Raw genomic sequence first — 26,136 nt, 5'->3', positions numbered from 1 at the left:
GCCAATATCATTCTTTTTCCTCTTTGGACATTATCACAAAGGCTCCTAAATAAACACAAAATATATCTGAATAGATAAGAGAAGTTTTAATAGTTATTTATGACGCTCATCGTGATACAAATTGCCTAAAACGATGGGTCTATATGCTGTCTGCGCCCAGTAACACAAAACAATGCGCCCTGGCGGAAGGATACGACTGAGCTGTATTGAGGTTCTATATAAACGTGAACTCGACGTCATCAACCGCAGTTCTGTTTTTCTTTCAATTCATCTTTTGTTGATATCGAGCGATTGTGCTCTTCGCCGAAATGGCCGTGTGATCTGCAGCCTGTAGACAGCGCGCAAACTCCTCAGTGCATCAACATAGTGCACTGCCTCCGTACATTTATTGCAAAATGGCGTAAGTATACTTTTAATTGTTTTTGTCTAATGTCGTTTAGACGGCCGGCTCGGCAGAAGTATACTATTTAAGTTATCATCCTTATTACCATAAATGTTGTAGACTATTTTTTTGTGTTCATTGGATATACATTGGGGATTTGTTATTTTTAATAGATTTAGGAAAAAATTTTCCGTTGCGAATAAGGTCATGACAACCGTCTCGAGCTTAGCGCGCGCCATGTGTCTGGTGTGTCTGATCAGTCGATGGATTTGTAGTCATAAATGTTTTAAATTCTACCACAACGTCTCTGTTTTCTATAGAGGTTCAGTTTCTAATAAACCTGATAATGTTTTATTCAAATTAACAGGAGTTGAGACAGTTTACTATACTTTTCTTTGTCGTCTAGTCTTTATAAAATGGCGCACGTTCCTGAAAAGGGAGCGGTGAGCCCTGAAATGGCGGTGTCTTTTTTTTTACTTTTAGTAAAACTGCAACATTAGTGCATCACATTGTCTTTTACCAAAAATGGAAATTTGAGCTAATTTTAATATTTATGAAAACCAGTGAGCTTTTGCCTCTGATAAATTGGCCTTGAGCATTTATAAATAGAGCCTAGTCTGTAAGTGATTAAAAAGTCACGTGGTAGAAGTCCATAGAAGGGTTGGAGTGTAGGGTGTGAGTAGATGATGTCATTGTGTGTCAGAAATAACTTGAGTATTTTTTTTTTCTCTTTTTCCCTTGCATAATAGCTTTCACACGTTATGGTTAAAAATTATTATTTAAATGTGCTTTTATTGTTATAAAAGAGATTAACTACTTTTCATCTCATTTTGCAGGTCCTTTGTGGCAACTCTGACCTTTGCTGTACCCGACAGCACGAAATTATTCAAATTCTCCATAGAAGACTCTCTGATTCCACTTGAAATAAACAGCCATGTCTTTGATGAGCTCACGGTTTGGCCCGGACGATATGGAGGTCCTTCTTTGGGACCCTTCCTCACCGATGGCTGACCCTCTTGGGTCCTTCCTAGATAAAGATGAGGAGGTTCTTCCTCTCGGAGGCGCTAAATCGCCGCTTTCATCTTTTTCTTCGTCTCCACTTTCCTCTCTCTCCCCACCCTGCACTCCTCCCTTCCCTCAGAGAGGGGAGAAGGCTGGGCACAATCAGATGTCCCTGTCGTGGTTCCCCTCAGATGAGCTGTGCCTAGATAAAGTTGGCACAGACAGTGGTAATGGTAAGGTATAGCAATTTATTCAGAATATACCTGGAGTTCTCTAATTTATGCATTCAGTTGTTTAATGTTTTCCGTTTCAGATCATTCATTCAGTGAAATGGATTGGATGACAGAACGGATTGATTTGAGTGAGTTTGATCTGGAGTCTTTGATTGGCTCCTATGATTCTGAGGATCCGCCCAGTTCTCCTGAGGAACTCATTGCTTCTCTGGAGTCACAGATAGACCTGGAGTCCCAGCCTGTAGCTTCTGACCATACCCCTTCACCCTCTGCCCCAGTGAATGTCCCTGAAATTGATCAACTTTCCAGCCTTCCATTCACTTTGAATACTCCAGTTTCTACTCCATTCGTTCGCTCAACACCCTGTGACGTGTCAGATGCCTCTTCTGTAGTCCCTGAGCCCCATGCCGAGCTTGATATCAAGTCCGAACCGGCCTCCCCAGTCCCATCACCTTCCATTCTTCCACCCGAGTCCCCTACTGACACTCTTGAGCTTGGTTGTGAGGTGGACATAGCTGAAGTGCAGAGTCCAACCCCCGTTGAGATGCGGGTACCCAAAATTGTCCTGTCCCTCTCCCCAACCCGCATCGTTCTTGTCCTTGCTCCCAAAGAGGAGGCTAATGTGATGGCGTCCCATCCAGGCAAGGTGGTTGTGGATAATTCCCCAAGCCCAGCCTCTCCGCAGTCTCGATCTTACAGGGTGAAGCCATACCCTACACCTGAGTCTAAGCCCACCCAAAGTCAGCAGTCAGAGTCACCTCCCCTCACAGGTAGAGTGAAGTCAACCGGTGGCTCAAAGGTTGTGGTTGAGAAGAAAAAGCTAAAGAAAATGGAGCAGAACAAGACTGCGGCGACCCGCTACCGACAGAAGAAGCGTGCAGAGCAAGAATCCCTCCAGTCAGAGTGTGCGGCTCTAGAGGAGCGTAATCAAGAGCTGGCAGAGAAAGCAGAATCACTCACTAAAGAGATTCATTATCTGAAAGAGCTAATGGATGAAGTCAGGAGGGCAAGAGAGAGTAGGAGTATGAGGTCATAGAAAGAAATGGACAAAGAGGCTTAGAGCTGAGAGAATGGACAGTTTTAGCATAGCCTGGAGTGCTGAAAACTAGGGATTTTGGTCCTAAAAGTATTTCTTGAAGGGTTGAATAAATAACAGTTTTGATTCTTCCCCGGTGTCTTAGTAGAAACCGTTTCCTTTTAGCATGACAGATATCAGTAAAGCCTGATATACTTTTACAAGCGTATTTTATTTTTTTTACCTTGTGTGTCTTTATTGTATGCACAGTATTATATATAGCAGTGCATTGTGTATTGTTGATTTTGTCTGTCTTGAAATTTCTTTATTTTAGAAATTGTGCTGTATACACTCTCAGAAAAAAAAAAAGTACAAAACGGTACCTTTAAGGAACAAAAGCTTGTCACTGGGGTGGTACCCTCAAAGGTACATTATTGTACCTTGAGTCAGAGGAGCAAATTTGTACCTTACTTGTTTGTACCTTCTAAGGGCCAATACTGTACCTTTGAGGATCAATAATGTACCTTAGACAAAGGTACAATAAAGTACCTCTGGAAAAAGGTACAATTTTGTCCCATTAAGGTACCACCCCAGTGACAAAGCCATTTTGTACCTTTAGGTGGCAAAAAAGTTCCTTTTTATTCCTTAAGGAGTGAAAGAAAATAAAGGCAAACAACAACTAACTGAATTTTAGACATTTATTTTAGTCCTTAAATGGAAAACAGTTTAATTCACAGATTCAATAATAATTCATCTCACAACCATACAATGTAACATCCCAAAATAAAATGCCACAATGTTTAGGATGTCATGTCTGATATAAAAAACATTAAAAAAAAATTAAATACATTTTTTAAGAAGCATTTCACTGACCAACTGTCAACTTACTGCCACTCCAAAAACAAAATGAACAACGATATCAGAGAATAGATGCATGGCAAGGGAATAAATACAATGGAACCATTTATATTTTCCTTCTTTCAATTTCATGAACATCACTAATAAGAACAGCAATATAGTGCAGAAAAACATACGTTTATTATCAAAGACCAAGTAAAACACTTTAGCACACCACACCAAAGTAAAGAGAGTCACTTAACGGATAAACTACATGACACTTGATGTGTTCTGGATTAAAAAACACAAGCTTTGAGCTCATCTACAACCCTCCCAACACAGCTTAACATATGCCGCATACTGACAAACAGTTTATCATCAACACAGTATGTATCCAAAGCATGAAAATCAATCACCTCAAAAGGGTCTAGGACAGTCCAGTCCTGTTCATATTTCACCAAGTAGGCATAATAGTGATGACAGAAAGAAAGAGGAATTAATAGTTTTCCACATAACGCCCAATCTGTGTGTATGTTTAGAACATATTTGACCTGAAAAAACAAAGGTATTTTTTCACAGTGCAAATGACCCACAACAAAGACATCTCCCACACAGTATTTAACACTGTTAATCACAACCTCTGTTACTCGGTTGAGTGTAATGTCCTGAAAATTGACATGTTTATACTGCTCACTAACAGTTATGGAATGCCTAAGAGCTGAAGGAAGAGACTGTAACAGTGTGTTAACACTGCGTCCCATAACCCTCTCATACTCCCCAAACATATTAGTTGAGGAAAATTCCCAACACTGTCTAAACTGATGGCGGCTGCTTAAAGTTGATGTAACATTGATAAAGTTCCTTGAGGAACTAGCTACCTGTTTGAAATACTGATGTTTCCCTTCAAACCTCATGCACCACAAAGACCGTAAAGGACCGTAGGACAACATTAGACGAGAATAATGGATCAAGTAATGACATTTTGGAGTTATCACATTTCCAAACTCTTTTTCCATGCCACACAAAAACTCAGAAACTAATTGGTTAAGAAGAAGAAGGGACTCTTTTTTTACAACCGGTGCCATTACAATGTCGGCAATTTCACGACACAATAAATAGATCCGCCAGTAACTGCAACCTTCAGGTACCCCGTGTGCCATCAAGAAAGGAAGTAGGCGGAATAAACAAAACTTCTGTGAAGCAGATCCAACAACACTGGATCCATGTAAAATATTTTCTGAGAAAGCCACAGGCTTATTTGTCTTATCATTTTGTCCAATGGACATCTTTCTTAGTTCATCATTTAGTTCTTGTATGGTTATATGTTTTTCTTGATGAGCTTTACATACAACAAGCCTCAATACCAACGGTGCTACACCCTCCAAGAAATCATGCATGACGTCTGGAGGCAGAGATGTTGTGACGTCAAAGTAATCTAACTGGTCAAATACACATCCACCACGAACTCCATACATTCCTTTGTTTTCTGGATTTTGTTTTACACATTCTAAATGGTATCTGTGTACATCAACATTTCTTAAAACAAAATCAGATTCACTGAAGTTCTTTTTCATCTCAGAGTGAGTAGCCATGCAGTATCTACAGATTCGACCAGCACCAAAAGACATGGCAAATCCACCTATCATGTGAGATGACAGATTGTCTCCCAATATTGCAGCTACAGCTCCAAAAACATGCTTCTCCATGCCATTAACAATGATATTAAGTCCCTCTGATGACAGTTTCTTAAGGTCATCAAGTAATGGCTTCAAAATTACATCTAAACCAAACTTTTTTACGTGAACGTAACGGACAAGCAAAGCTAGATGGATATGTTTTAACTGTGAGCAGTACTTTGAACCTATGTTTCCAACAGTGTAGTAGAATGCACAAAGTTTGTGCTTGTTGCGTTTAGAACCCAGCGGGTTACACACCTCAAATTCATCCTCATATAGGTGTAACCTTAGAGCATCTGGATTATCTGCAAATATCTTGTGGTTCCTGAAATAAAATCCGTCTCTATAATCAGTTAGAACATGTTCATCTCTTTCACAGTTTCGCTCTCTCTGCATAGAATCCCAAACATCTTCATGAGAGCAGTATTTCTGAAGTACATCACAAATGGGTACATAAGAGTAGCTTCCAACTTTACGACCACTTGGGTCTCTTAGTGCGTAGTCTACAGGTTCAGTCATTTTAAGGTTGGATTTGCAGTAGGTTTTCAACATATGCGGAGACCTAACAAGTTTTGATGCCTCTGAAAAAAAGTCAGAACACTGCAGAACTTCATAAAGTTCAGGACAAGATTCCACATTGAAGCCATTTTTTTCAAGATGATATTTTAGAAATGCATCATAGTTTGCTTTAAAGAAGTCAAACAAAAAATTTACATCATCCAGTATTTCTTGTTGAACAGTCTGAGGAAGGTGGTTTTTTTCCCTCGATTTCAGAATAAAGCCAAAAAGATTCTCTCTAAACTGCACTAACAGTTCATTCATCTCAGGAGGTTCAGGAGGATTGACAGCATCACTGGGCCCCTGCTCCTCCTCACCCACTACTGTTTCCTGGATATCATGAGCAGTGGCTCGTCTGGAATGTCTTAAATAAATGTCTTTATGCTTCCTGTAAATATGTCGTCGGAAGGACTCATATTTAGAAAATGTTGATTGACAGTTGTTAAGGCCACACGTTATGGTAAAATGTGGCTCATGTGCATGAACAAGTCCGATGTGCTGGATTAACTTCATCAATGTAAAGGCTCTTCGAGAGCATTTAGGACAGCTGAATGGTGTAGGCATTGCGGTTGTTGATCAAGCTAAAATGTTGATTACCCTAGTCACACTAACAGGTAGAGGCTTATCATCAACCTCAGACATTTTTAGAACATATCGCTGAATGAAAATCAGGGTGTTCTTCAGGCGAGATGGATATACCACGTTGTAGATGAAGTAAGCACAAAAAGCAGCAATAACACCTTCCTCCAAACCAAGCGCCCTGCAGACTGACTGCCCATCCAGTTTGACCACTGCAGGGACCCTTTGAGTCAGTACACTCCTCCAGTCAGCGACAGCGTCAAGTTGTACAGTAGGATACGGCGATGGTGGCTGATCCTGCAAGAGATCATAAAGTAGTTACCTTAAATCTACCACAAACATTCATTTAAAAAAATAATAATAAAAACACAACTGTTCATATATATATATATATATCTCTATCTTAGCACAAATCACACCCAGCGGTAATTCAAGAAATAAATCTCCGAATGCGACAAGTGAAACTTCGGTCTTCCGACCTTTAACATCGTGTCAATAGATTTTGATTAATATAGCGAGGATGAGAGAGAGCAAGAGTGGAGAGAGTGCGCGCGCGACCGGGCCTCTCTCTCTCTCTGCTCGTTCTTTCAGTTAACATGCACCCTAGTTAAACAAACAGGTTTAGCAGCAAACCAGCCGGGTACCTAGTTTGTTTCAGCGCGCGCTGCGCGCGAACTAACACCAAGTCACATGAAATCGCTCAGGTCCTACTCGCAACATATAAATAAATAAAATTTCACGCAAATTTTTTGGAATTTTAGAAGAAAGGCCTGCACTTAACAAATTGAAACTCATAGGCCTAGTTGGATGGGGGTTCGGAAATTTAATACCTCATCAGATGACGTTTATTACTTTTTAATGCCCTTAATTTTAGCTAATTTCATTTACTACCTTTTAATACTTTTTACAACCCCGCCGACACCCTGTATGAAATAAGACATCCAAGGGATGCATATAATTCTCCCAGTCTCTGTGGGAAGTAATGTAAAAAACAAACAAAAAAAAAACTATATGCAAATTACACACCTCCCCAAGTATGACGAGAATGTCATTTTTCTCCCTGAACAGGATCGGCAACAGCAGGATTGCAGCTCTGAAATCAATCCCTGAAAATTAAGTTAAAAAAAAAAGAAAAAAAGGAAGTGTATTAAATTAATTTACAGTGTATTTTGGTTAGTTAGACTTATCTTGTCTGAAGACAAGTAGAAAAGAAATGAATCTTAAATGACTCCACAACACTAGGGGTGACCATGGCTGATCAGTCAGTCACTTACTAGGGACATCTTCGGTGAGGGCAGCCTCTCTTTCCTCCAAAGCCAGATCTGCAAGGGGAGATTTCCTTTGAGTCAAGCTAAGCACTTTGGGTACTAGGACCTTAAAGCCATCTTCGGCAGATATTCATTTCATCATGAAGCCGGCCCATTTCCTGAAATAGCTGCAACACAGCACAAACAAACGGGAAACATGTCACAACATTCTCATAGATTTTAAAATTAAATTTCAAAGAGAGCCTTTAGTAATTTAATATGAACTCCCAACACAAATGTAAGGAAATAAATGCAGACAAACCCCGCATGGACTCTTAAGGAATGGATATTTGTTAATGGCTTCTTTGACAGTCATCCCATTGGCAATCTCTCGCCTTCTCCAAGCAAATGTCCTTATCATCCGTTCCTCCACCATTCGGGCATCTGGCTGTGTCTTCCGATACTGGTCCTGCAGGACTTTCACATGGCTCGCTACTGAGGTATCATCCTCCCCAATAATATCCACCTTCTACAACAGAGGGATGACAAACATTTGCTCATTTGACAGTTGCTTTTCCCCTTTTTAATGTTTATGAAAAATGAGCCCTTAATAATAATTTATTACATTTTATATAGCGCTTTATCATAGCTACTTAAAGGAGAACTCCGGTTAATTTTAACATTGAGCTCATTTTTTTGTACATTTGGAGTGCTGTCAATACAGAGAACAACGACAAAAATCGGTGTTGCCTACACATATACATATCTTTCACATCTTCTGCAGTCAGATTCACTCGTGTTCCCTCAGAAGGAATCACTCACATTTTCTGTGCACTTGTAATGACACATCAAGGATGTTAAGAGGCTAAAAGCAGGTTTAAAACTTGCCCCATTGAAGTCAACAGGGTGCAAATTTTAAAAATAGAATAACTCGGTGTAGGCAACACCGATTTTTGTCGTTGTTCTCTGTATTGACAGCACTCCAAATTTACAAAAAAATGAGCTCAATGTTAAAATTGACCGGAGTTCTCCTTTAAAGCACTTTACAGGGGGCACTATTCTCTTCCACGCTGGGTTAAGGGGCTAACCATTGGGCCACACTGCTTGTGTGTAAAACATGCACACATAGATATACAGCAAACCAAAGAAGATGCTCTGACCTTTGATGCCTTGGCTCGTTTGCTTGTGTTTTCTTCCTGTTGTAAAGGCTTTGTGTGATGACCAAATTTCTGTTTCATTCTTCTCACCTCTTCATCATCTACCAGTGGCACCCGCTCATATTTGAACTTACGTTTGAGAGACATGTGCCAGGTATGCTATTTAAAAGAATATAAAATAGAACAATTAAATAAGCATACAAACCACTTGCAGAAAACTGAATGCACAAGCATGAAAATACATGGTGGAAAACAATGTGTGCATCAAAATGCAGAGAACATAGTTAATATCTTGACTGGATTAGTACTCTAGGTATAATAAATAAAGGTTGGCAATTAATAATCTATCAACTTACATAACCATTGCCTTCTTTGTCCTTTAAGAAAGGGTATTTCAAAATCAGGGCCTTACACACTTTCACATAGTCATCATTGGTCGGAAACCTGTAACAGCGATGCAAAAGAAGGTGAGGAATGTAACATCAGACATAGTATTAATAACTCAAATGCCGTGATTCAGTTGGGTTGCAAAACTTACATTTTGATCAGGGCCATGGTTTCATACAATGTTCTTATGATTTTGTTGTGATCGGATCTCTCAATTTTGCATGGCGGTTTTTGGTCCAACTTTGTCTGAACATCTCTGGGAAATTTAGGAATGATGAAAACTGCTGGGAAGGCTGATGATGGGATGGGATGACTATGATAAAATAAAACAATAGTCTTAAAACGTTGGCAAATTAAACACACTGTAACAATACAAGTTAAAGTCCGGCAGAGTAGATGTTACTTCAGTAAAAGTGTACAAGTATCATCAGGAAAATGTTAAAGTATAGTAAAATAGTATTATAGAAGTAAAATAGTAGTATAGTAAATAGTATTAAATTAGATAGTTAAAGTATTAAACCATTGTAGAAAGAGTAAAGGATCCAACCAGTTGTGTTGTGTTTAATGATCTCATCATCTCAGTTGGACTTGTAGCCGTTATATTGTCGGCTAGTTTACTTTAGAATCAAACATCAGATTTTATAAACTACATTTAACTAGTAACTAAAGTAACTAGTAACTAAAGCTGTAACAGATGGATGTAGCGGAGTAACTAAAGTAACTAGTAATTGAAGCTGGAACAGACGAATGTAGTGGAGTAACTAAAATAACTAGTAACTAAAGCCGTAACAGATGAATGTAGCGGAGTAACTAAAGTAACTAATAACTAAAGCTGTAACAGATGAATGTAGCGGAGTATAAGTAGAAAGTGGCATGAAAAGAAAAGACTCAAGTAAAGTACAAGTACCTCAACATTTGGTCTGAAGTACAGTACTGGAGTAAATGTACTTAGTTACTTTCTACCCCTGCATTCAGACTACACAGACAGTGTAACATTATGCAATAATGTGTACACACTAATGCATAATGTTACACTACATAAACTACCAGAGCCAGGTGAATTCAGATCCAGATAAAAAGCTTCTTCAGTGGTAACCTTAAAGCTATATTATATTGCTATGAGATTATAGAGTTATTTTCCATGGTTCTACTTAGGCCTGACGTTACAACAATGACATAACATTACTGTTACCGGTACCTTGATTCCGCTGTAGCCTTCTCTGAATGTACCGGGACAGGCTCGAGGGTTAGTGTCACGGTTTCTTTCCACTGCTGAACAAATCGGTTGAATTTGGCTTGCTTCTTAAACGATCCTTCAAAGAGGCATGAAACCATCCTCTCAGTCAATCCATAGTCCACTGCTTCTCCGTCAACTTCATTGTCTAGACAATAGAGAAAAGAAAAACAGCAATGTTAACCACCATTATCAACAATTTAAAAAGGCACATTATGTCAGACTTTAACGTTAGTGAAAGTCAATGGGGGAAAAAATAGTTTTGATCCAGTTTGGTTCAGTGGGTATTTTTCTCATAACTTATCCACAGGTAACTTATGGGTTTGCCATTTGGTCCGGACTTTGAGAAGCCCTAATATCCATATAAAAACACATTGAAAGTATTTAGGCATAGCTACCTCAGAGACGCTAGAAATGTGTCTCTCTCACTCTCTCTCTCACACACAGCCCTGAATATTAATATAATAAAGTTAGGTCTATCTTATTTTTTTTTCAGGACAGCGGGGAAAGTATTGAAAGAAGTTAAAACCATTAATGATAGTAATCGGTTTATTTGTATAACAGCAGCTAGATAATGTTAGTAATGTTAACGTTACTCAGGGAGGTTAGCAACCATTGGTCGGTTCTGTCAGTTAACCTGATGTTGTAATTTAACGTTAACGTTAGTCTTACATGGTTTTACGAAGATGTTCTAAGACAGTTTGACGACAAAATAAAGACTAAATCATACTTTCAAACCCTCACAGGATATCGACAGTCACATTCCGCCCAAATTGCTTTGCTTTAGCATTAAAATATTTCAGAACAAAAGACTGTTGGGCGGCAAAAAGGATTTTTTTTCATCGTTCTCCTCTGACGCAGTCCAGCTAACTTAGCTCACATAAGTCAGGACAAAAGACCTTTCAGCGGCAAAAACGCTTCTCATTCAACTCTGACGCAGTAGTTTTATAGCTTAGCTATAACGATAAAAAAAATTTAAAAAAAAAAAAAATTTGCCGCCCATTAGTCTTTTGTTCTGAAATATTTTAATATTTCATTAATATTTCACATTAACTTTAACTTTTCGGCGGCAAAAATGCTTCTCATCCAACTCTGACGCAGTAGTTTTATAGCTTAACTATAATGATGAAAAAAAAAAAAAAAAAAAAACGTTTTTGCAGCCCATTAGTCTTTTGTTCTGAAATAATTTAATATTTTATTAATATTTCACGTTAACGTTAACTTTTCGGCGGCAAAAACGCTTCTCATCCAACTCTGACGCAGTAGTTTTATAACGTTAGCTTAGCTAGCTATAAAACTACTGCGTCACAGTTGGATGAGAAGCGTTTTTGCCGCCGAAAAGTTAACGTTAGCTCGATGGTGAACTGTAGCTAAGATAGTACTGCTCCTTATAATAATAGTATGTGGAATGGCAATATGGGACATAATACTGCTAATGTTTTAACTAACGTTAACTAGTTAACGTTAATAATGGCAATCGTCAATGTGAGTCTAGCTAGCTAATGTTGACAGAGTATGAACTTGGCTAGACATTAACAGTAAAAGTTAACTTCCAACTTTGAATTAACACCACAAACACTGATTAAAAATTCAAATACTTTACCTTTGAATTTACTTCTCTCCTCTTCAGTGACCTCTATCCCAAAATGAAATAACTCCGTGATTAAATCCTCCGTGGATAAATGTCGAAGCGCCATCCTCCCGCCTTTGATCGACACTGACAGAGACTGACAGTTGGATCACTGTCGATTCACTCATGTATGCTTCCGCGCTGCAATATTTATGCTTCCGCCGAGTCGAGCTCTGGTTAGCCTGTAGCTAGATCCTTTCAATAGAACACAACTTAAAGCGTTAACAATTATTTGTCTGTTTTATTCTAATATAAATAGGGTAAAGGGTTTGAAAATCAAATTCTTCAATACTGTTTGTGAATATAAATGATTACATAATCCTCATTAACATGATTAAAAATTATTCAAAGGGACACTTCACAAAAAAACATTCTGATTTATTTTGCCCATATTTCAAAACTTTGATAGTAAAGGTTAACTTGTTTCTATATTGAGAGATGACATTTTCAACATCCACTAATTCACTGCCATTTTACATTTAAACATTAAGGTACAAATATGTAAGGGACAATTATGTACCTTACACCTCGAAAAGCCCACAATGTACAATGGAAGGTGCATAACTGTACCTTAAAGGTGCACAATTGTACCTTAAATATACATTTTTGTACTTTTAAGGGTACAAATGCAAAGTTTGTACCTTAGGGAACAAAAATGGACCTGTATTGTACCTCTTTTTTTAACAGTGTAAATACAATTTAATTTCCTACTGTCTTTATTCATAGAAATGGTATGGTGTGCTCTTATTAGATTATGTATGGACCTTCTACTGGCATTTTGCCGCTTAACAACTATCTTGAACCTTATTTGTTTAATAAACCTTTAAAAAGACATTTGTATGCGTTTCATGTGTTATTTCATGATAAAACCGGAGCAAATATTAGCTATTTATAAGGCTGTTGTAGACCGCTATTTACCATCTCTATAGGTAGGTCATGTGAAATTGATTTTTTTGGGGATGTAGAATAACGTGGTTCGTAAATGTATTTAGTCCAAGGCAATTTCCACTATACTAATGGCATAAATCAGTGTTTGTGACCGAGATATATATTTAACCAGAATAATGTGACAACATTAAGTGTAACAGGAACATATATATGCTTGGTGTGTGCTGGTCAGAGAACCAATCCCAGCCTGGTGTGTCGGCAACCGTGAGGCGCCGACCAGCAATGACGGACCTCAGTGGGGTGTCCTGATTCAAACACACGACAGCCCAGTAGAAGATTTCCTGCAGAGCTCTTACCTGCTCCATGCCAGCCTACTAACAGCACTCGCATCTCTGTTAAAATTGAGAAAGTGGGAAATTGCAAATAAGGGACTTCACATGATCAAAATGCACTTTACATGACCTAAGGGAGTGTCAAATGATTAGTAGCCGCCAGGTGAGTATGTCTACCCGTAGTTGTTGGTCTGTTTGGGAATTGTTGTCTGTGCTCAAAACATGTCTTTCTGCCCTCTCACCTGCCTCCTCTCTTTCCCTCCCTCTTCAACTATTTATTATTAGTATTATTGCACTACACCCTTGCAACCTTTCCCTCTGCTTCTTTTTCACTCCCTTTCTTTCTTGAAATGATGCAAGCAGGGACAAACAGCAGGAGGGAGCTGGGAAAAAGAGGCAAGTATAGAGATAAGAGGGATGCAAGGAAGGAAGTGAATGAAAAAATATGTTGCTTTTGATTGTAATCTTATGAAAGTGAGTGGGCTGAGTTTGACAAATATTTTACAGTAAACAGCCTCCCACAATTCTAATACATAGTAATTCTGGGGGTGAAAGTCTGTCATTAGACCAATGAACACATAGAAGTATCAAGTTTGGCCCCACCTACCCGAATCTGTAGTATGACCTAAACCCAGCAGCACTTAAACTCTAGAGCAAGGGACACCAAAACAAAACTATAAAGTGCATAAATTAAAACTGAAAAGCATTCTTATATTATAAAGCAGTCTGTTGAGTATGAAATAAGGTAAAGTAAATATGATAAATAAAGCAACATTTATATAATAACAAAACTGTAAAAAAATATTAGAATAAATAAAAACAATTAACATAAAATCACACAATTTTGAAAGGTATAAAGTCTAGGGTTCTGTGTTTTAAGGTTTTGAACGGGTTTCAATACACATTAAGATCTGTGTGACAAAAAGTAGTGCACAAAGGTAGCTCTTGCTTTGCCGTTATAATTTAGCCCAAAATTGTTTGAACATGAAAAACTCTGGATGTTTTTGTCAAGCATTGAATCTGTTAAATTACTTGGGCTGATAGTAAAATGTCACTATACAAAGGAGATTTCAGAGTGAACTGTTTCGAGCCAGAGAGAAAACCGTCTCTTTAAATAAGGCATTAACAAAGAGTCTTGTTTGAGATGCTATATCCAATCTCATTTAAACTTTGCATTAGAAATCTCTGAGAAAGGATAAAAACTAAACGCCAAACCTCCACTGTGCCTAGATGTGGTGCAGCTCTGGTAATGTGGTTAAGCTTCCTCCTGGATCCAGCCATCTGTCCTCTATAGAGAACCTCTGAACGAGATTTATTTCTAATTATGGCATTTACAGAGGAAATGACTTGTAATCTGCTCATGTAGGGATACATGGAAATGAAATAGACGATGATTAGGCTAAAAATTCAAAGACAAATAAGAAGAAAAATGAAAGTTACAACAAAAAAAAAAGAAGTAGACCTGGAAGTTTATGGAAAGATAGATTTGTAAACCTTTAGTATGGCTCCCCAATGTGAAGGTTTGATTCACCGTAGTGGATTTAGAGATCTTACAGATTAAGACAGTAAACAAGCAAGTGGATCTGGTGAGTGAATTTAATAAATATACAATTTAAGCATATAGGCTAATAAAAAATAAAGTTTTTGAAATTATGAATCACCATTCTGAGAATATCAACTGGAAATTGATTTAGACTTATAATAACAACTTCTGTGTCACAAATAAAGTTAATGAAGTTTACTTTAAAATTATCCATATCATTTACCCAACTAAGCAGTTTCAGGCCGACAAAGCAGATGTAGACACTGTTTTGCTTTTTTTTTCTCTAATATATGTATGTAAAATTTTTCTGGTTAAATGTTAATTATTTATTTACTATGTTGATTGAGTGTATCTAAAATTAATATAAGAAAAAGATATGTTCTATTCTATTTATTTATTTTTTAAGTATGAGTGTGTCACATTTTTATGCTAAATCTTCTAATATTATTAGGTAAGTTTTACATACACAAATGTAAATGGTCAGAAAGGAAGCCCAGTATCTCCCACTTCAAAGCTGATCGAGGATTTATTTTGAAACTCTTCAAGGTCTTCCAAATCAGAAAGCAACCAGAACTATGGACACGCTCAAAGAACTAAACCCCTCTTTTCTTTTGGGATTATTGATGTATAGGCTACCCTCCTTGTTATTTATTTATTTTTCTTCCCCATTCCCCTTTTTCTTCAGAAAACATGAACACCATGTTTGTAACATATTGTTATATTTTAGAATTTTAATTGTTCAGCATATACAATTATTTATTTATTTTTTAAATAAAAAAGCTACAGAAGATAGCGGTAATGCAACAGCAAGGATGCAAGCTGCAGGTAAACCCCAAAGAAGAAGAAGAAGAAGAAGAAGAAGAAGAAGAAGAAGAAGAAGAAGAAGAAGAAGGAAATATTTGACACGCAGCGCCAGCTGATACATGAGTCCTATGATGGATTAGATTTGCGGTAAACGTTTTTAATGAGAAGCCAGAGCCTCTTGTATTAAATCGTAGTTTACGAGACATTAAACGGAACAGTAGGTGGCAGCATGTACTTTTGTCACCATCCCGCCATTAAACAAAAAAGAAGAAGAAGAACTTGTAACTTGCAACGTCTATGCTTGCAACAGAATAGCTCAGACTTGCAGCCCGCGTGTGGTCGGTTTTGGCGGTGCAGCGCGCTTCATTGATCCGCTGCAGGTATGGAGGATTCCGGGGAAGAGTTCCTCAAATACCGCTCACCGCTGGTGTCCCGGTACGCCAGCAAAGAGATGGCTTACAACTTCAGTGACAGAAACAAATTCACCACATGGAGAAGATTGTGGCTTTACCTCTCTAAGACCGAAAAGGTCCGTTTATTTATTTTGCATTCATTTTTATAGACCACCTGTAGATTAATTTAGTGGGTATTGTGATCCCCTGAATGCCACGTGCGACTCTGTCTGAAGTTTCTGACCTTGAGTGAGTGGAAGTCTCCAGTTTCCAGCTCTCTTAGTCTAAAAATAGTGGACGTGAGTTGTGCTGTAATATTGAAAGTTTTACAAGTGGACCAGACTGCCCATACAAAGTACTGTGGTGCTATGATCGTATTTGGTGGTAGCATTGTAGTACTTTATATACCATCACAGAAATGTCTGGCCATGCTATAAAGATTTTCTGAGAATACAACAGTGACAGTACTATAAATGAATAAACAACAGCAGCACCCTGAGACACTTTGTAGGTTACGGCTATATCATGTTATGATTATTTACATGCACTTACATGCTCTTTGTATTTGTGTTTATCGCTTTCTATTTTACCACTAGAAACTACAGTCTCAATATGTCTTGTGAATGTAGCTCTCATATTTCTAGTAAGCCATTTAGAAGATAACGTAGGGACTAGTTTTAGAAGAAAACTCTCAAATTCAGATAACTGAGATTAATTTGCTGAGGCTAGTAATAGTTGACTTGATTAGAAATAGATATTGTTGACTGGAGTCTGTGGGATTTGCTGGTTTAACGTCAGCTGACTTGATAGGTAGACTTGCATGTTGTTTGTTTGATTTGTGTAAAGAAATCATGAACTAAGATTCTGTGATCACCCAATAATCTATACATAACAGTCCACAGTGTGTCTGATTGGCACTTAATTGAACACAGTCATGTGGTCACATGCTGGTCTTCCTCTGATCTCTGGAGACAGACGGGATACTGTTCGCCGCTCGTATGGTCCATGCTCTTGAAATGAAGTCACGACACGGCACTTGACTAATTTGGTCCTTGAGACATACTAAGGCACAAACCATAGTAGAAGAAGCCTTGGGAAAGTGTGTGTGTGTGCGTATTTCCAAAATAATGAATGCAAATGTCAGTGTAACAGGAGAGTGTCTTTTGCGGGTTGACCTTTACTCTCTCTCTGTGTTGCTAAAGATGAAGCGAAAATGCTTATTTTAGTTTACTGTAACACATTTGTAATATTGCAAATTTGGCCAATATGATAAGAAAATAATTATTTTACAGTTTATATATATATATATATATATATATATATATATTATTGAATAAAAAAAATCATTAAAAAAATCAGTTATTTATTGGCTACAAGTGATTTAAAATATACCACATTAAATTTAATATTTTAAGATTCGCTACAAAGTACATTATTATTAAATTGAGCTTTTAAAGAACTTTTACGTGAGGGTTAGATGATGTTAAATGTGATGTAAATGTAATAGAAATGAGAATGCACAGCTGAATATTAATCATACTGAAAAGATCTTGTGTTACTTCTGTGTCATCTCTGTGATGTGTTCTCTGCAGGAACTGGGTCTCCCCATAACTGATGCCCAGGTGAGCGAGATGGAGTCTCACCTGGAGGACATTGATTTCGTCATGGCTGCAGAGGAGGAGAGCAAGCTTAGGCATGATGTCATGGCTCACGTGCACACGTTTGCTCACTGCTGTCCCACCGCTGCTCCCATCATACACTTGGGCGCCACTTCCTGTTATGTGGGAGACAATACGGTGAGGCCAAAATATTACCATGTCTGTATCTTACTGGTGTTACTAATGATTGAACTCCATTGACTTCTGGGTTTCTTTTATGGACTTCTGGAATTTTCTGAGCAGTATGGCTATAGAGGGTACATGTATTAAATCCATTTTTTATTTTAATGTTGATATTAATAGCGGGGTATGTATATTAGGCACCATGGAAAATCTTCACAAGAACACAATGTTGTTTTAAAGTCCAAATTTTATTTTAAAATATTGATAATTGTCTTATTAAATGTGTGTTTAATCTGTAGGATCTGATCATGCTGCGTGGTGGATTTGACATCCTGCTACCCAAGGTATCCTGCTACTTTCTATTATTTACCATTTCAGTCAGAACAACTGATGGTTAGAAGTGGCATTTAAAAATAAAATACATTTGTACTGTATTCAGGAGAAATTTAAATAATCACAGGCTCTGATTTGACATATAAATAGATGTTAAAGTGTTAATTATTATTATTTTTTTTAAGTAGCTAAATTTATTTATATATAGCTAATTTATTTACTTCAAGTTTAAAATTGTAATTAAATCCAATAATAAAAGAATGCATTAATAATTAAGTCTTAAGTGCAAATTTTTACATTCAGTAAAACATTTGATAATTCTAGCCTTTTGTTTTAATTTATATTTTTTGTATTACTGTTTAGGTTTCAGTTATTTTTTATTTCAGTTTTATTTCCAGTGTTTAATTCCCATTCACTGCAGTCAATGCTCTCTCTCTTACAGCTGGCTCGTGTCATAGACAGGCTGGCTAACTTTGCAGAGAAATACGCAGACCTGCCGACTTTAGGCTTCACCCATTATCAGTGAGTGAGCATGTATCAGACTTCACAAACAAATAGTTAGATGCTATGTAGTTTAGAGTTTGCTTTTCCACTTTTCTACCCTATTGTTTTCTTTCTCCTCCTATTCTTGTCATCTCTGACATGTCCCAATCACTCTTAAACATTCACTCTTAATGTTGTAACCTGCACAACATTATGATTTTCATGTTATTTTAACTTTTCTTCATTCAGAAAAACAACACTAGGCTGGTTTTGGGTTTTATTGTCCCTCTCCTCATCTCCATCTTTTTCTCAGACCAGCTCAGCTGACTACAGTCGGGAAGCGTGCTTGTCTGTGGCTGCAGGATCTGGTCATGGACATGCGCAATCTTCAGTGTGCAAGAGAGGACCTGCGCTTTCGGGGCGTCAAAGGAACCACAGGCACTCAGGCCAGCTTCCTGCAGCTCTTCCAGGGCGATCATGAGAAGGTGAATGCAGCAGCATGAACATTTTATGCATCATCACTGGCTTACTTGTCTCCAGCATACACACTATATACACAACCATTTCATAGCTTGTGGTAAGTATTAATTTTTTTAATACAAATTTAAAATAAGTTAATCCTTTAATGCAGTAAGGTTGCATTAAATTGATTAAAAGTGACAGTAAACACTTTTATATTGTTAATATGTCAAATGAATGCTATTTATTTGAACTTTGTTTATTAAACATCCTGAAAAAAAGCATATCAAGGTTTTCACAAAAATATTATGCAGTGGAATATTTAATAGTAAAGCAGTTTTTAATGTAGATGATTATACGATATATTTAAGAAATTAAATTTTACAATAAATTCTAATAGAAAAACATTCTTTTACATTGTAATATTTCATAATATTGGTGTTTTTACTCAATTTGTTTTTGGGATCAATAACATGCAGTCTTGATGAGTATTAGACTTCTGACCTTAACCTATTTTTCTTTGTTGTAGTGAATACAATTTTAACTCTTATTGCTATTGTTACCACATTTTTCATATCATACATATTTACATATCAGCATTGGCTGTATTTGAGATTTTTTGGTGGATTGTGTTTTTCTGCATTCTTTACTTACTAAATGCTAAATTCTAAAATTCAGTAGTGTGTTGTTAGTTCATTGTGTATGATTTTATGTGCACATGGTTAATCAATTCCTCCTACATTTTGTCTTTAGATCATACTTGGTGACGGGTCAGACGTACAGTCGTAAGGTGGATATCGACACACTCTGTGTACTGGCAAGCCTCGGAGCCACCGTACACAAGGTCAGACATGAACAATGAACACAGCCTTATGCATTTAACAGCAATAAATCATTCCACAATCATGATTTATTTATTGTTTTGCTGTAGATTTGCACTGATATCCGTCTATTGGCTAATCTGAAAGAGATCGAGGAGCCGTTTGAGAAAGAGCAGATTGGTGAGTTTGTATGTGAGACAGAATTTTGATCGTATAATAATTCAGCCTCTTTGATCTGACATGTTTTTTTTGCTGTCTGCAGGTTCCAGTGCCATGCCGTACAAGAGGAACCCCATGCGTGCCGAGCGCTGCTGTAGTCTTGCTGGTCACCTGATGGTGCTGGTGTCGGACCCTCTGCAGACAGCAGCAGTGCAGTGGTTGGAAAGGACCCTGGACGACAGCGCTAACAGGCACTGTTATCAAATCTGTTGTCTGACCATACAGTGGGGCTCGAAAGTTTGGGCACCCCTTTCAGAGTCGGTGAAAATGTGAATAATTTTCATAAAGTAAGTGAGATCATACTAAATGCATGTTATTTTTTATTTAGTACTGTCCTGAGTAAGATATTGTACATAAAATATGTTTACATTTAGTCCAAAAGACGACAAAAATGCTGAAATTATTAAAATAACCCCGTTCAAAAGTTTGGGAACCCTTGGTTCTTAATACTGTGTGCTGTTACCTGATGATCCACGACTTGTCTTTCTGTTTTCTGATGGTTGTGCATGAGTCCCTTGTTTGTTCTGAACAGTTAAGGCGGGCGTACACGATGCGAATTCGGATGGTCGGAAGATCGTATGTCTACGCACACGGCACGAGTGAGTTTATCTGAAAATCGTACGGACGAGATGATATATGACACGATTTTACAACCTGCGAATTCCAGAAGCAATCGCACGAAGTTGATAGACGCGTTCGACTTGAAGCACCGCTGCACGCACAGAAGGATCATTATTTTTTTTTTAATTATTCACATTTTCACAGATTCTGCAAGGGGTGGCCAAACTTTCGAGCCCCACTGTATGAAGTGCCCCTGCACTGTTTTGACTGTTTGAAGATCTGACTTTTGGACTCATTCTGTCACCAGCTTACTGTGTCAGATTTTTTTCTGTGTGTGTATTCAGGAGGATCTCATTGCCCGAGTCCTTCCTCACAGCGGACATCATCCTCAGCACTCTGCAGAACATCACTGAAGGGCTGGTGGTGTATCCTAAGGTGTGTGTGTGCGCCAGGGTTGGGCGATGTCAACAAAATTGAATCTACAGTGAAACATCGTGATGGAAGATGACATCAGCGGGGGGTTAGGGGGTGTGCCCTAAGCATGAATCCTTATAAGGCACAGAAAAGAAATAACGATTCCAAACACCGTTTGTAAACCGGACACGAGCGGTGCAGCAAAATACAATAGATCCACATGACAAATGTCTCATCCGGTGTAGACACGGCATAACGCTTGCCTGTTACATTACAGGACATAAAATTTAACTTGCCACATAAAGAGTAAGGAGAGAGGCGTGTGTTCACAGTGTGTGTTCACTGCTCTGTGTGTGTGCACTTTGGATGGGTTAAATGCAGAGCACGAATTCTGAGTATGGGTCACCATACTTGGCTGAATGTCACGTCACATTTATTTTATAATTCACAATTAATTGCATTAACACTACTGTTCAGATGTTTGGGGTTGGCCAACATCAGGCCTGGAGAAGTTTACTCCAACCTTATTTAAACACACCTGAACAAGCTCATAAGAGTTTTTATAAAGGTTGGAGCAAAACACTGCAGGACTAAATTTTCAGCAGAAATTATATTTGGTGCTCAAGAAACATTCATATTAATATTTAAATAGTATTTTTGTGGAAAACGTGGTACTTTTTTCAGGATTCTTTAATAAATAGAACGTTTGAAATGTAAATATTTTGTATAATTTATACATTTATTTACTGGCACTTTTAATCATTTTAATGCATTTGCTGAGTAAAAGTATTATAAAAAAAAAAAACCTAAATCACACTAACCCCAGATGTGTGAATGATAGTGTTGGTCATAAGTCTACACCACAAGTTTACATTGTTTAATTCTATATATACAGTCGTGGCCAAAAGTTTTGAGAATTACATAAATATTGGAAATTGGAAAAATTGCTGCTTAAGTTTTTATAATAGCAATTTGCATATACTCCAGAATGTTATGAAGAGTGATCAGATGAATTGCATAGTCCTTCTTTGCCATGAAAATTAACTTAATTCCAAAAAAACCTTTCCACTGCATTTCATTGCTGTCATTAAAGGACCTGCTGAGATCATTTCAGTAATCGTCTTGTTAACTCAGGTGAGAATGTTGACGAGCACAAGGCTGGAGATCATTATGTCAGGCTGATTGGGTTAGAATGGCAGACTTGACATGTTAAAAGGAGGGTGATGCTTGAAATCATTGTTCTTCCATTGTTAACCATGGTGACCTGCAAAGAAACGCGTGCAGCCATCATTGCGTTGCATATAAATGGCTTCACAGGCAAGGATATTGTGGCTACTAAGATTGCACCTAAATCAACAATTTATAGGATCATCAAGCACTTCAAGGAAAGAGGTTCAATTCTTGTAAAGAAGGCTTCAGGGCGTCCAAGAAAGTCCAGCAAGTGCCAGGATCGTCGCATAAAGAGGATTCAGCTGCGGGATCGGAGTGCCACCAGTGCAGAGCTTGCTCAGGAATGGCAGCAGGCAGGTGTGAACGCATCTGTACGCACAGTGAGGCCAAGACGTCTGGAAGATGGCCTGGTGTCAAGAAGGGCAGCAAAGAAGCCACTTCTCTCCAAAAAAAACATCAGGGACAGATTGATCTTCTGCAGAAAGTATAGTGAATGGACTGCTGAGGACTGGGGCAAAGTCATATTCTCAGATGAAGCCCCTTTCCGATTGTTTGGGGCATCTGGAAAAAGGATTGTTTGGAGAAGAAAAGGTGAGCGCTACCATCAGTCCTGTTTCATGCCAACAGTAAAGCATCCTGACACCATTCATGTGTGGGGTTGCTTCTCATCCAAGGGAGTGGGCTCACTCACAATTCTGCCCAAAAACACAGCCATGAATAAAGAATGGTACCAAAACACCCTCCAACAGCAACTTCTTCCAACAATCCAACAACAGTTTGGTGAAGAACAATGCATTTTCCAGCACGATGGAGCACCGTGCCATAAGGCAAAAGTGATAAATAAGTGGCTCGGGGACCAGAATGTTGAAATTTTGGGTCCATGTCCTGGAAACTCCCCAGATCTTAATCCCATTGAGAACTTGTGGTCAATCCTCAAGAGGTGGGTGGACAAACAAAAACCCACTAATTCTGACAAACTCCAAGATGTGATTATGAAAGAATGGGTTGCTATTAGTCAGGATTTGGCCCAGAAGTTGATTGAGAGCATGCTCAGTCGAATTGCAGAGGTCCTGAAAAAGAAGGGCCAACACTGCAAATACTGACTCTTTGCATAAATGTCATGTAATTGTCGATAAAAGCCTTTGAAACGTATGAAGTGCTTGTAATTATATTTCAGTACATCACAGAAACAACTGAAACAAAGATCTAAAAGCAGTTTAGCAGCAAACTTTTTGAAAACTAATATTTATGTAATTCTCAAAACTTTTGGCCACGACTGTATGTGTGTATATATATATATATATATATATATTTAGTTCAGACCAAAAGTTTGGAAACATTACTATTTTTAAGGTTTTTGAAAGAAGTATCTTCTGCTCACCAAGCCTGCATTTATTTTTATATTATTTTAAATGTATTATTCTTTAAATTATCATTTATTTCTGTGATGCAAAGCTTAATTTTTAGGATCATTATCACATGATCCTTTAGAAATCATTCTAATATGATGATTCATTATCAAAGTTGGAAACAGTTCTGCTGCTTAATATTTTTTCAGAACATGTGATACTTTTTTAGGATACTTTGATGAATAAAAAGTAAAAAAAAAAAAAGAAGCTGTGTTTTTAAAATATAAATATTTTGTAATAAAAATATACACTACTGGTTAGTAATTTGGGGTCAGTTTAAATAAAATCAATACTTTTATTCAACAAGGATGTGTTAAATTGATAAAAAGTGATAGTAAAGAAAATATATTATTAGAATATATATTATTAGAAATTTTATTTTTATTTTTTATAACCTTTTATTCATCAAATATATTAGACAGCAGAACTGTTTCCAACACTCATAATAAATCAGAATATTAGAATGATTTCTAAATGATCATGTGATAGACTGGATGTCTATCTTTTTAGCTGTCTAGCTTTTTCGCTAGCGGCAGAGCCCGATGTTCAATCTGTTGGCCTAACTCCTGCCGTGGACACGTTTCAGGATTACGCACAACGAGATGCAACGACTATTATGCATACACTTCCCCTGTGCACAGACACCGCAAGTTTTTCATGCCCGGACATTTCAATGTGTGTGACAGCGTTGCAGGGAAACGGACATTTTGAGATCGCTAATATTGTTTCGGGCCGCGTGGGAATGCTTGCCCCGGCATTTCTTAATGGGTGTTACGCACAATTTGTCACGGATACACCATTCAGTTTCGGAAAGGCCCACCGCCTTTCCGCGGAATTCTCTCCACGGTGGTGAAACCGATGGATATAGCGGTGCTGCGACGGGAGATGTCAGCTCTACTGAGCAAAGGGGCTATAGAAGAAGTACACCCCTCTCAGATGGAGTCAGGGTTTTACAGACGTTATTTTGTGGTACCAAAAAAAGACGGCGGATTATGACCCATTCTGGATTTACGCCATCTGAATCTTGCACTCAGGCCGAGCAAATTCAAGATGTTGACGGTAAAGTCTATTTTGTCTCAGATTCAACCAAACGACTGGTTTGTCACGATCAATCTGAAGGATGCATACTTTCATATTCAGATCGTCAAGAGACACAGGAAGTTCCTCAGATTCGCTTTAGAGGGCAAAGCGTATCAGTACCGCGTTCTTCCCTTTGGCTTAGCACTAACTCCCCGTACTTTCTCAAAATGCATGGACGCAGCTCTGGCCCCGTTGCGGCTCCAGGGCGTCCGTGTTTTGAACTATTTGGACGATTGGCTGGTGTTAGCCCAATCGCAGACTCAAGCACACTCTCATCGGGATTTTGTGCTGAATCATTTACACAGCCTGGGTTTACGCACGGATTTCCAGAAAAGTGTGTTAACCCCCCCTCAACGGATTACCTTTTTGGGAATAGAATTGGACTCTCGCGCGTTGACAGCGAAGCTTTCTCTCCCGCGCGCTCAGTCGATTGCGTCATGCGTACAGCACTTCAGAGCGGGTCACGTAGTGACAGTGAGATTGTGCCTCAGACTTTTAGGTCTAATGGCGGCGGCGCTTCCCCTAATTCATCTGGGATTGCTTCACATGCGCCCGTTTCAGTGGTGGACGAAACTACGGAATATTTCACCCCGTTGTCTTCCGCATCGAACGATCTCGGTGACACGGAGGTGTGTGATGTCGTTAAAACGGTGGACGTCAGACGAATTTCTCCTTACCGGGGTTCGGCTGGGGATCTGTGCTTCCCGAGAGACTGTCACGACAGATGCGTCTTTGACTGGTTGGGGAGCTGTTTGTCACGGGCGCCCGGCCCACGGAGTGTGGACAGCGGCACAACGCAGCTGGCACATAAACAAATTGGAATTACTGGCGGTCTTTCTGGCTCTCCAGTATTTTTCGAGTCTGCTGATCGCCCGTCATGTGCTTCTCAGAACAGACAACACAGCAGTCGTGTCATACCTGAATCATGAGGGAGGATTACGTTCTCGCCCCCTGTGCAGGCTGGCGAGACGTATTCTTTTTTGGTCTCGCAACAAATTTCTGTCGATCCGGGCTATTCATATCCCTGGACGACTGAACTACAGAGCGGATTTACTATCCAGACAGACTCTGGAGCAGGGGGAATGGAGATTGCACCCCCAGACAGTGAATCACCTATGGCGGATTTTCGGAGAAGCGAAAGTGGATTTATTCGCGTCGAGCATGACTATGCATTGCCCGCTATGGTTCTCCCTATGCCCTCCATCACCCCTGGGTTTGGATGCGTTAGCTCACAACTGGCCCAGGACCAGTTTGTATGCGTTTCCCCCAATTCGTCTGATCCCAGCAGTATTATACAGGATACGGCTGGACAGAGTGGAACAGCTGCTGCTGGTGGCTCCGTGATGGCACACACAGCCGTGGTTTGCGGATCTGATCAATCTGTTAGCGGGCTCTCCGTAGGAGATTCCCCTCAGACGGGATTTATTATCGCAAGCACAGGGACGGATTTGGCACCTGAGGCCAGATCTGTGGAAACTGTGGGCGTGGCCTCTGAGCGGAGTGAGTTAAT

The 26,136-nt window shown here is 38.7% G+C and overlaps 2 protein-coding genes and 1 pseudogene across 2 annotated transcripts; 2 read left to right on the top strand and 1 right to left on the bottom strand.

Annotated features, from left to right (window-relative positions):
- Positions 1-253: 253 nt before the first annotated feature.
- LOC132148920 (cyclic AMP-dependent transcription factor ATF-4-like) lies at positions 254-2,935 on the top strand. Its single transcript, XM_059557720.1, has 3 exons — positions 254-400; positions 1,219-1,617; positions 1,698-2,935. Exons 2-3 carry the CDS (start codon positions 1,317-1,319, stop codon positions 2,651-2,653), a joined length of 1,257 nt encoding a protein of 418 aa, XP_059413703.1. The 5' UTR covers positions 254-400; positions 1,219-1,316; the 3' UTR covers positions 2,654-2,935.
- Positions 2,936-3,836: 901 nt separating this feature from the next.
- On the bottom strand, positions 3,837-12,269 carry LOC132148921 (sterile alpha motif domain-containing protein 3-like). The gene is made up of 9 exons (XM_059557721.1): positions 11,911-12,269; positions 10,272-10,455; positions 9,225-9,386; positions 9,043-9,130; positions 8,690-8,845; positions 7,852-8,058; positions 7,557-7,717; positions 7,309-7,388; positions 3,837-6,579 (listed from the first exon to the last, which is right to left on the bottom strand). The coding sequence occupies exons 1-7, from the start codon at positions 12,002-12,004 to the stop codon at positions 7,658-7,660; spliced, it is 951 nt and encodes a 316-aa protein (XP_059413704.1). The 5' UTR covers positions 12,005-12,269; the 3' UTR covers positions 3,837-6,579; positions 7,309-7,388; positions 7,557-7,657.
- A 3,555-nt stretch (positions 12,270-15,824) lies between these two features.
- Positions 15,825-21,045, top strand: LOC132148919 (adenylosuccinate lyase-like; annotated as a pseudogene).
- The last annotated feature ends 5,091 nt before the right edge of the window (positions 21,046-26,136 follow it).

The sequence above is a fragment of the Carassius carassius genome, chromosome 9, assembly GCF_963082965.1.
Source record: "Carassius carassius chromosome 9, fCarCar2.1, whole genome shotgun sequence".
Lineage (NCBI taxonomy): Eukaryota > Metazoa > Chordata > Actinopteri > Cypriniformes > Cyprinidae > Carassius > Carassius carassius.
This window is presented reverse-complemented; position numbering and strand designations above follow the sequence as displayed.

Excerpts from the sequence above, each read along its gene's own strand:
- LOC132148921 (XM_059557721.1), bottom strand. The coding sequence starts at position 12,004 with ATGGCGCTTCGACATTTATCCACGGAGGATTTAATCACGGAGTTATTT. Across the intron at positions 10,456-11,910 it reads GGAGAGAAGTAAATTCAAAG|ACAATGAAGTTGACGGAGAA; the intron begins GTAAAGTATTTG and ends TCTATTGTCTAG. Across the intron at positions 8,059-8,689 it reads AACGAGCCAAGGCATCAAAG|AAGGTGGATATTATTGGGGA; the intron begins GTCAGAGCATCT and ends CCTCTGTTGTAG.
- LOC132148920 (XM_059557720.1), top strand. The coding sequence starts at position 1,317 with ATGTCTTTGATGAGCTCACGGTTTGGCCCGGACGATATGGAGGTCCTT. Across the intron at positions 1,618-1,697 it reads TGGCACAGACAGTGGTAATG|ATCATTCATTCAGTGAAATG; the intron begins GTAAGGTATAGC and ends TTTCCGTTTCAG.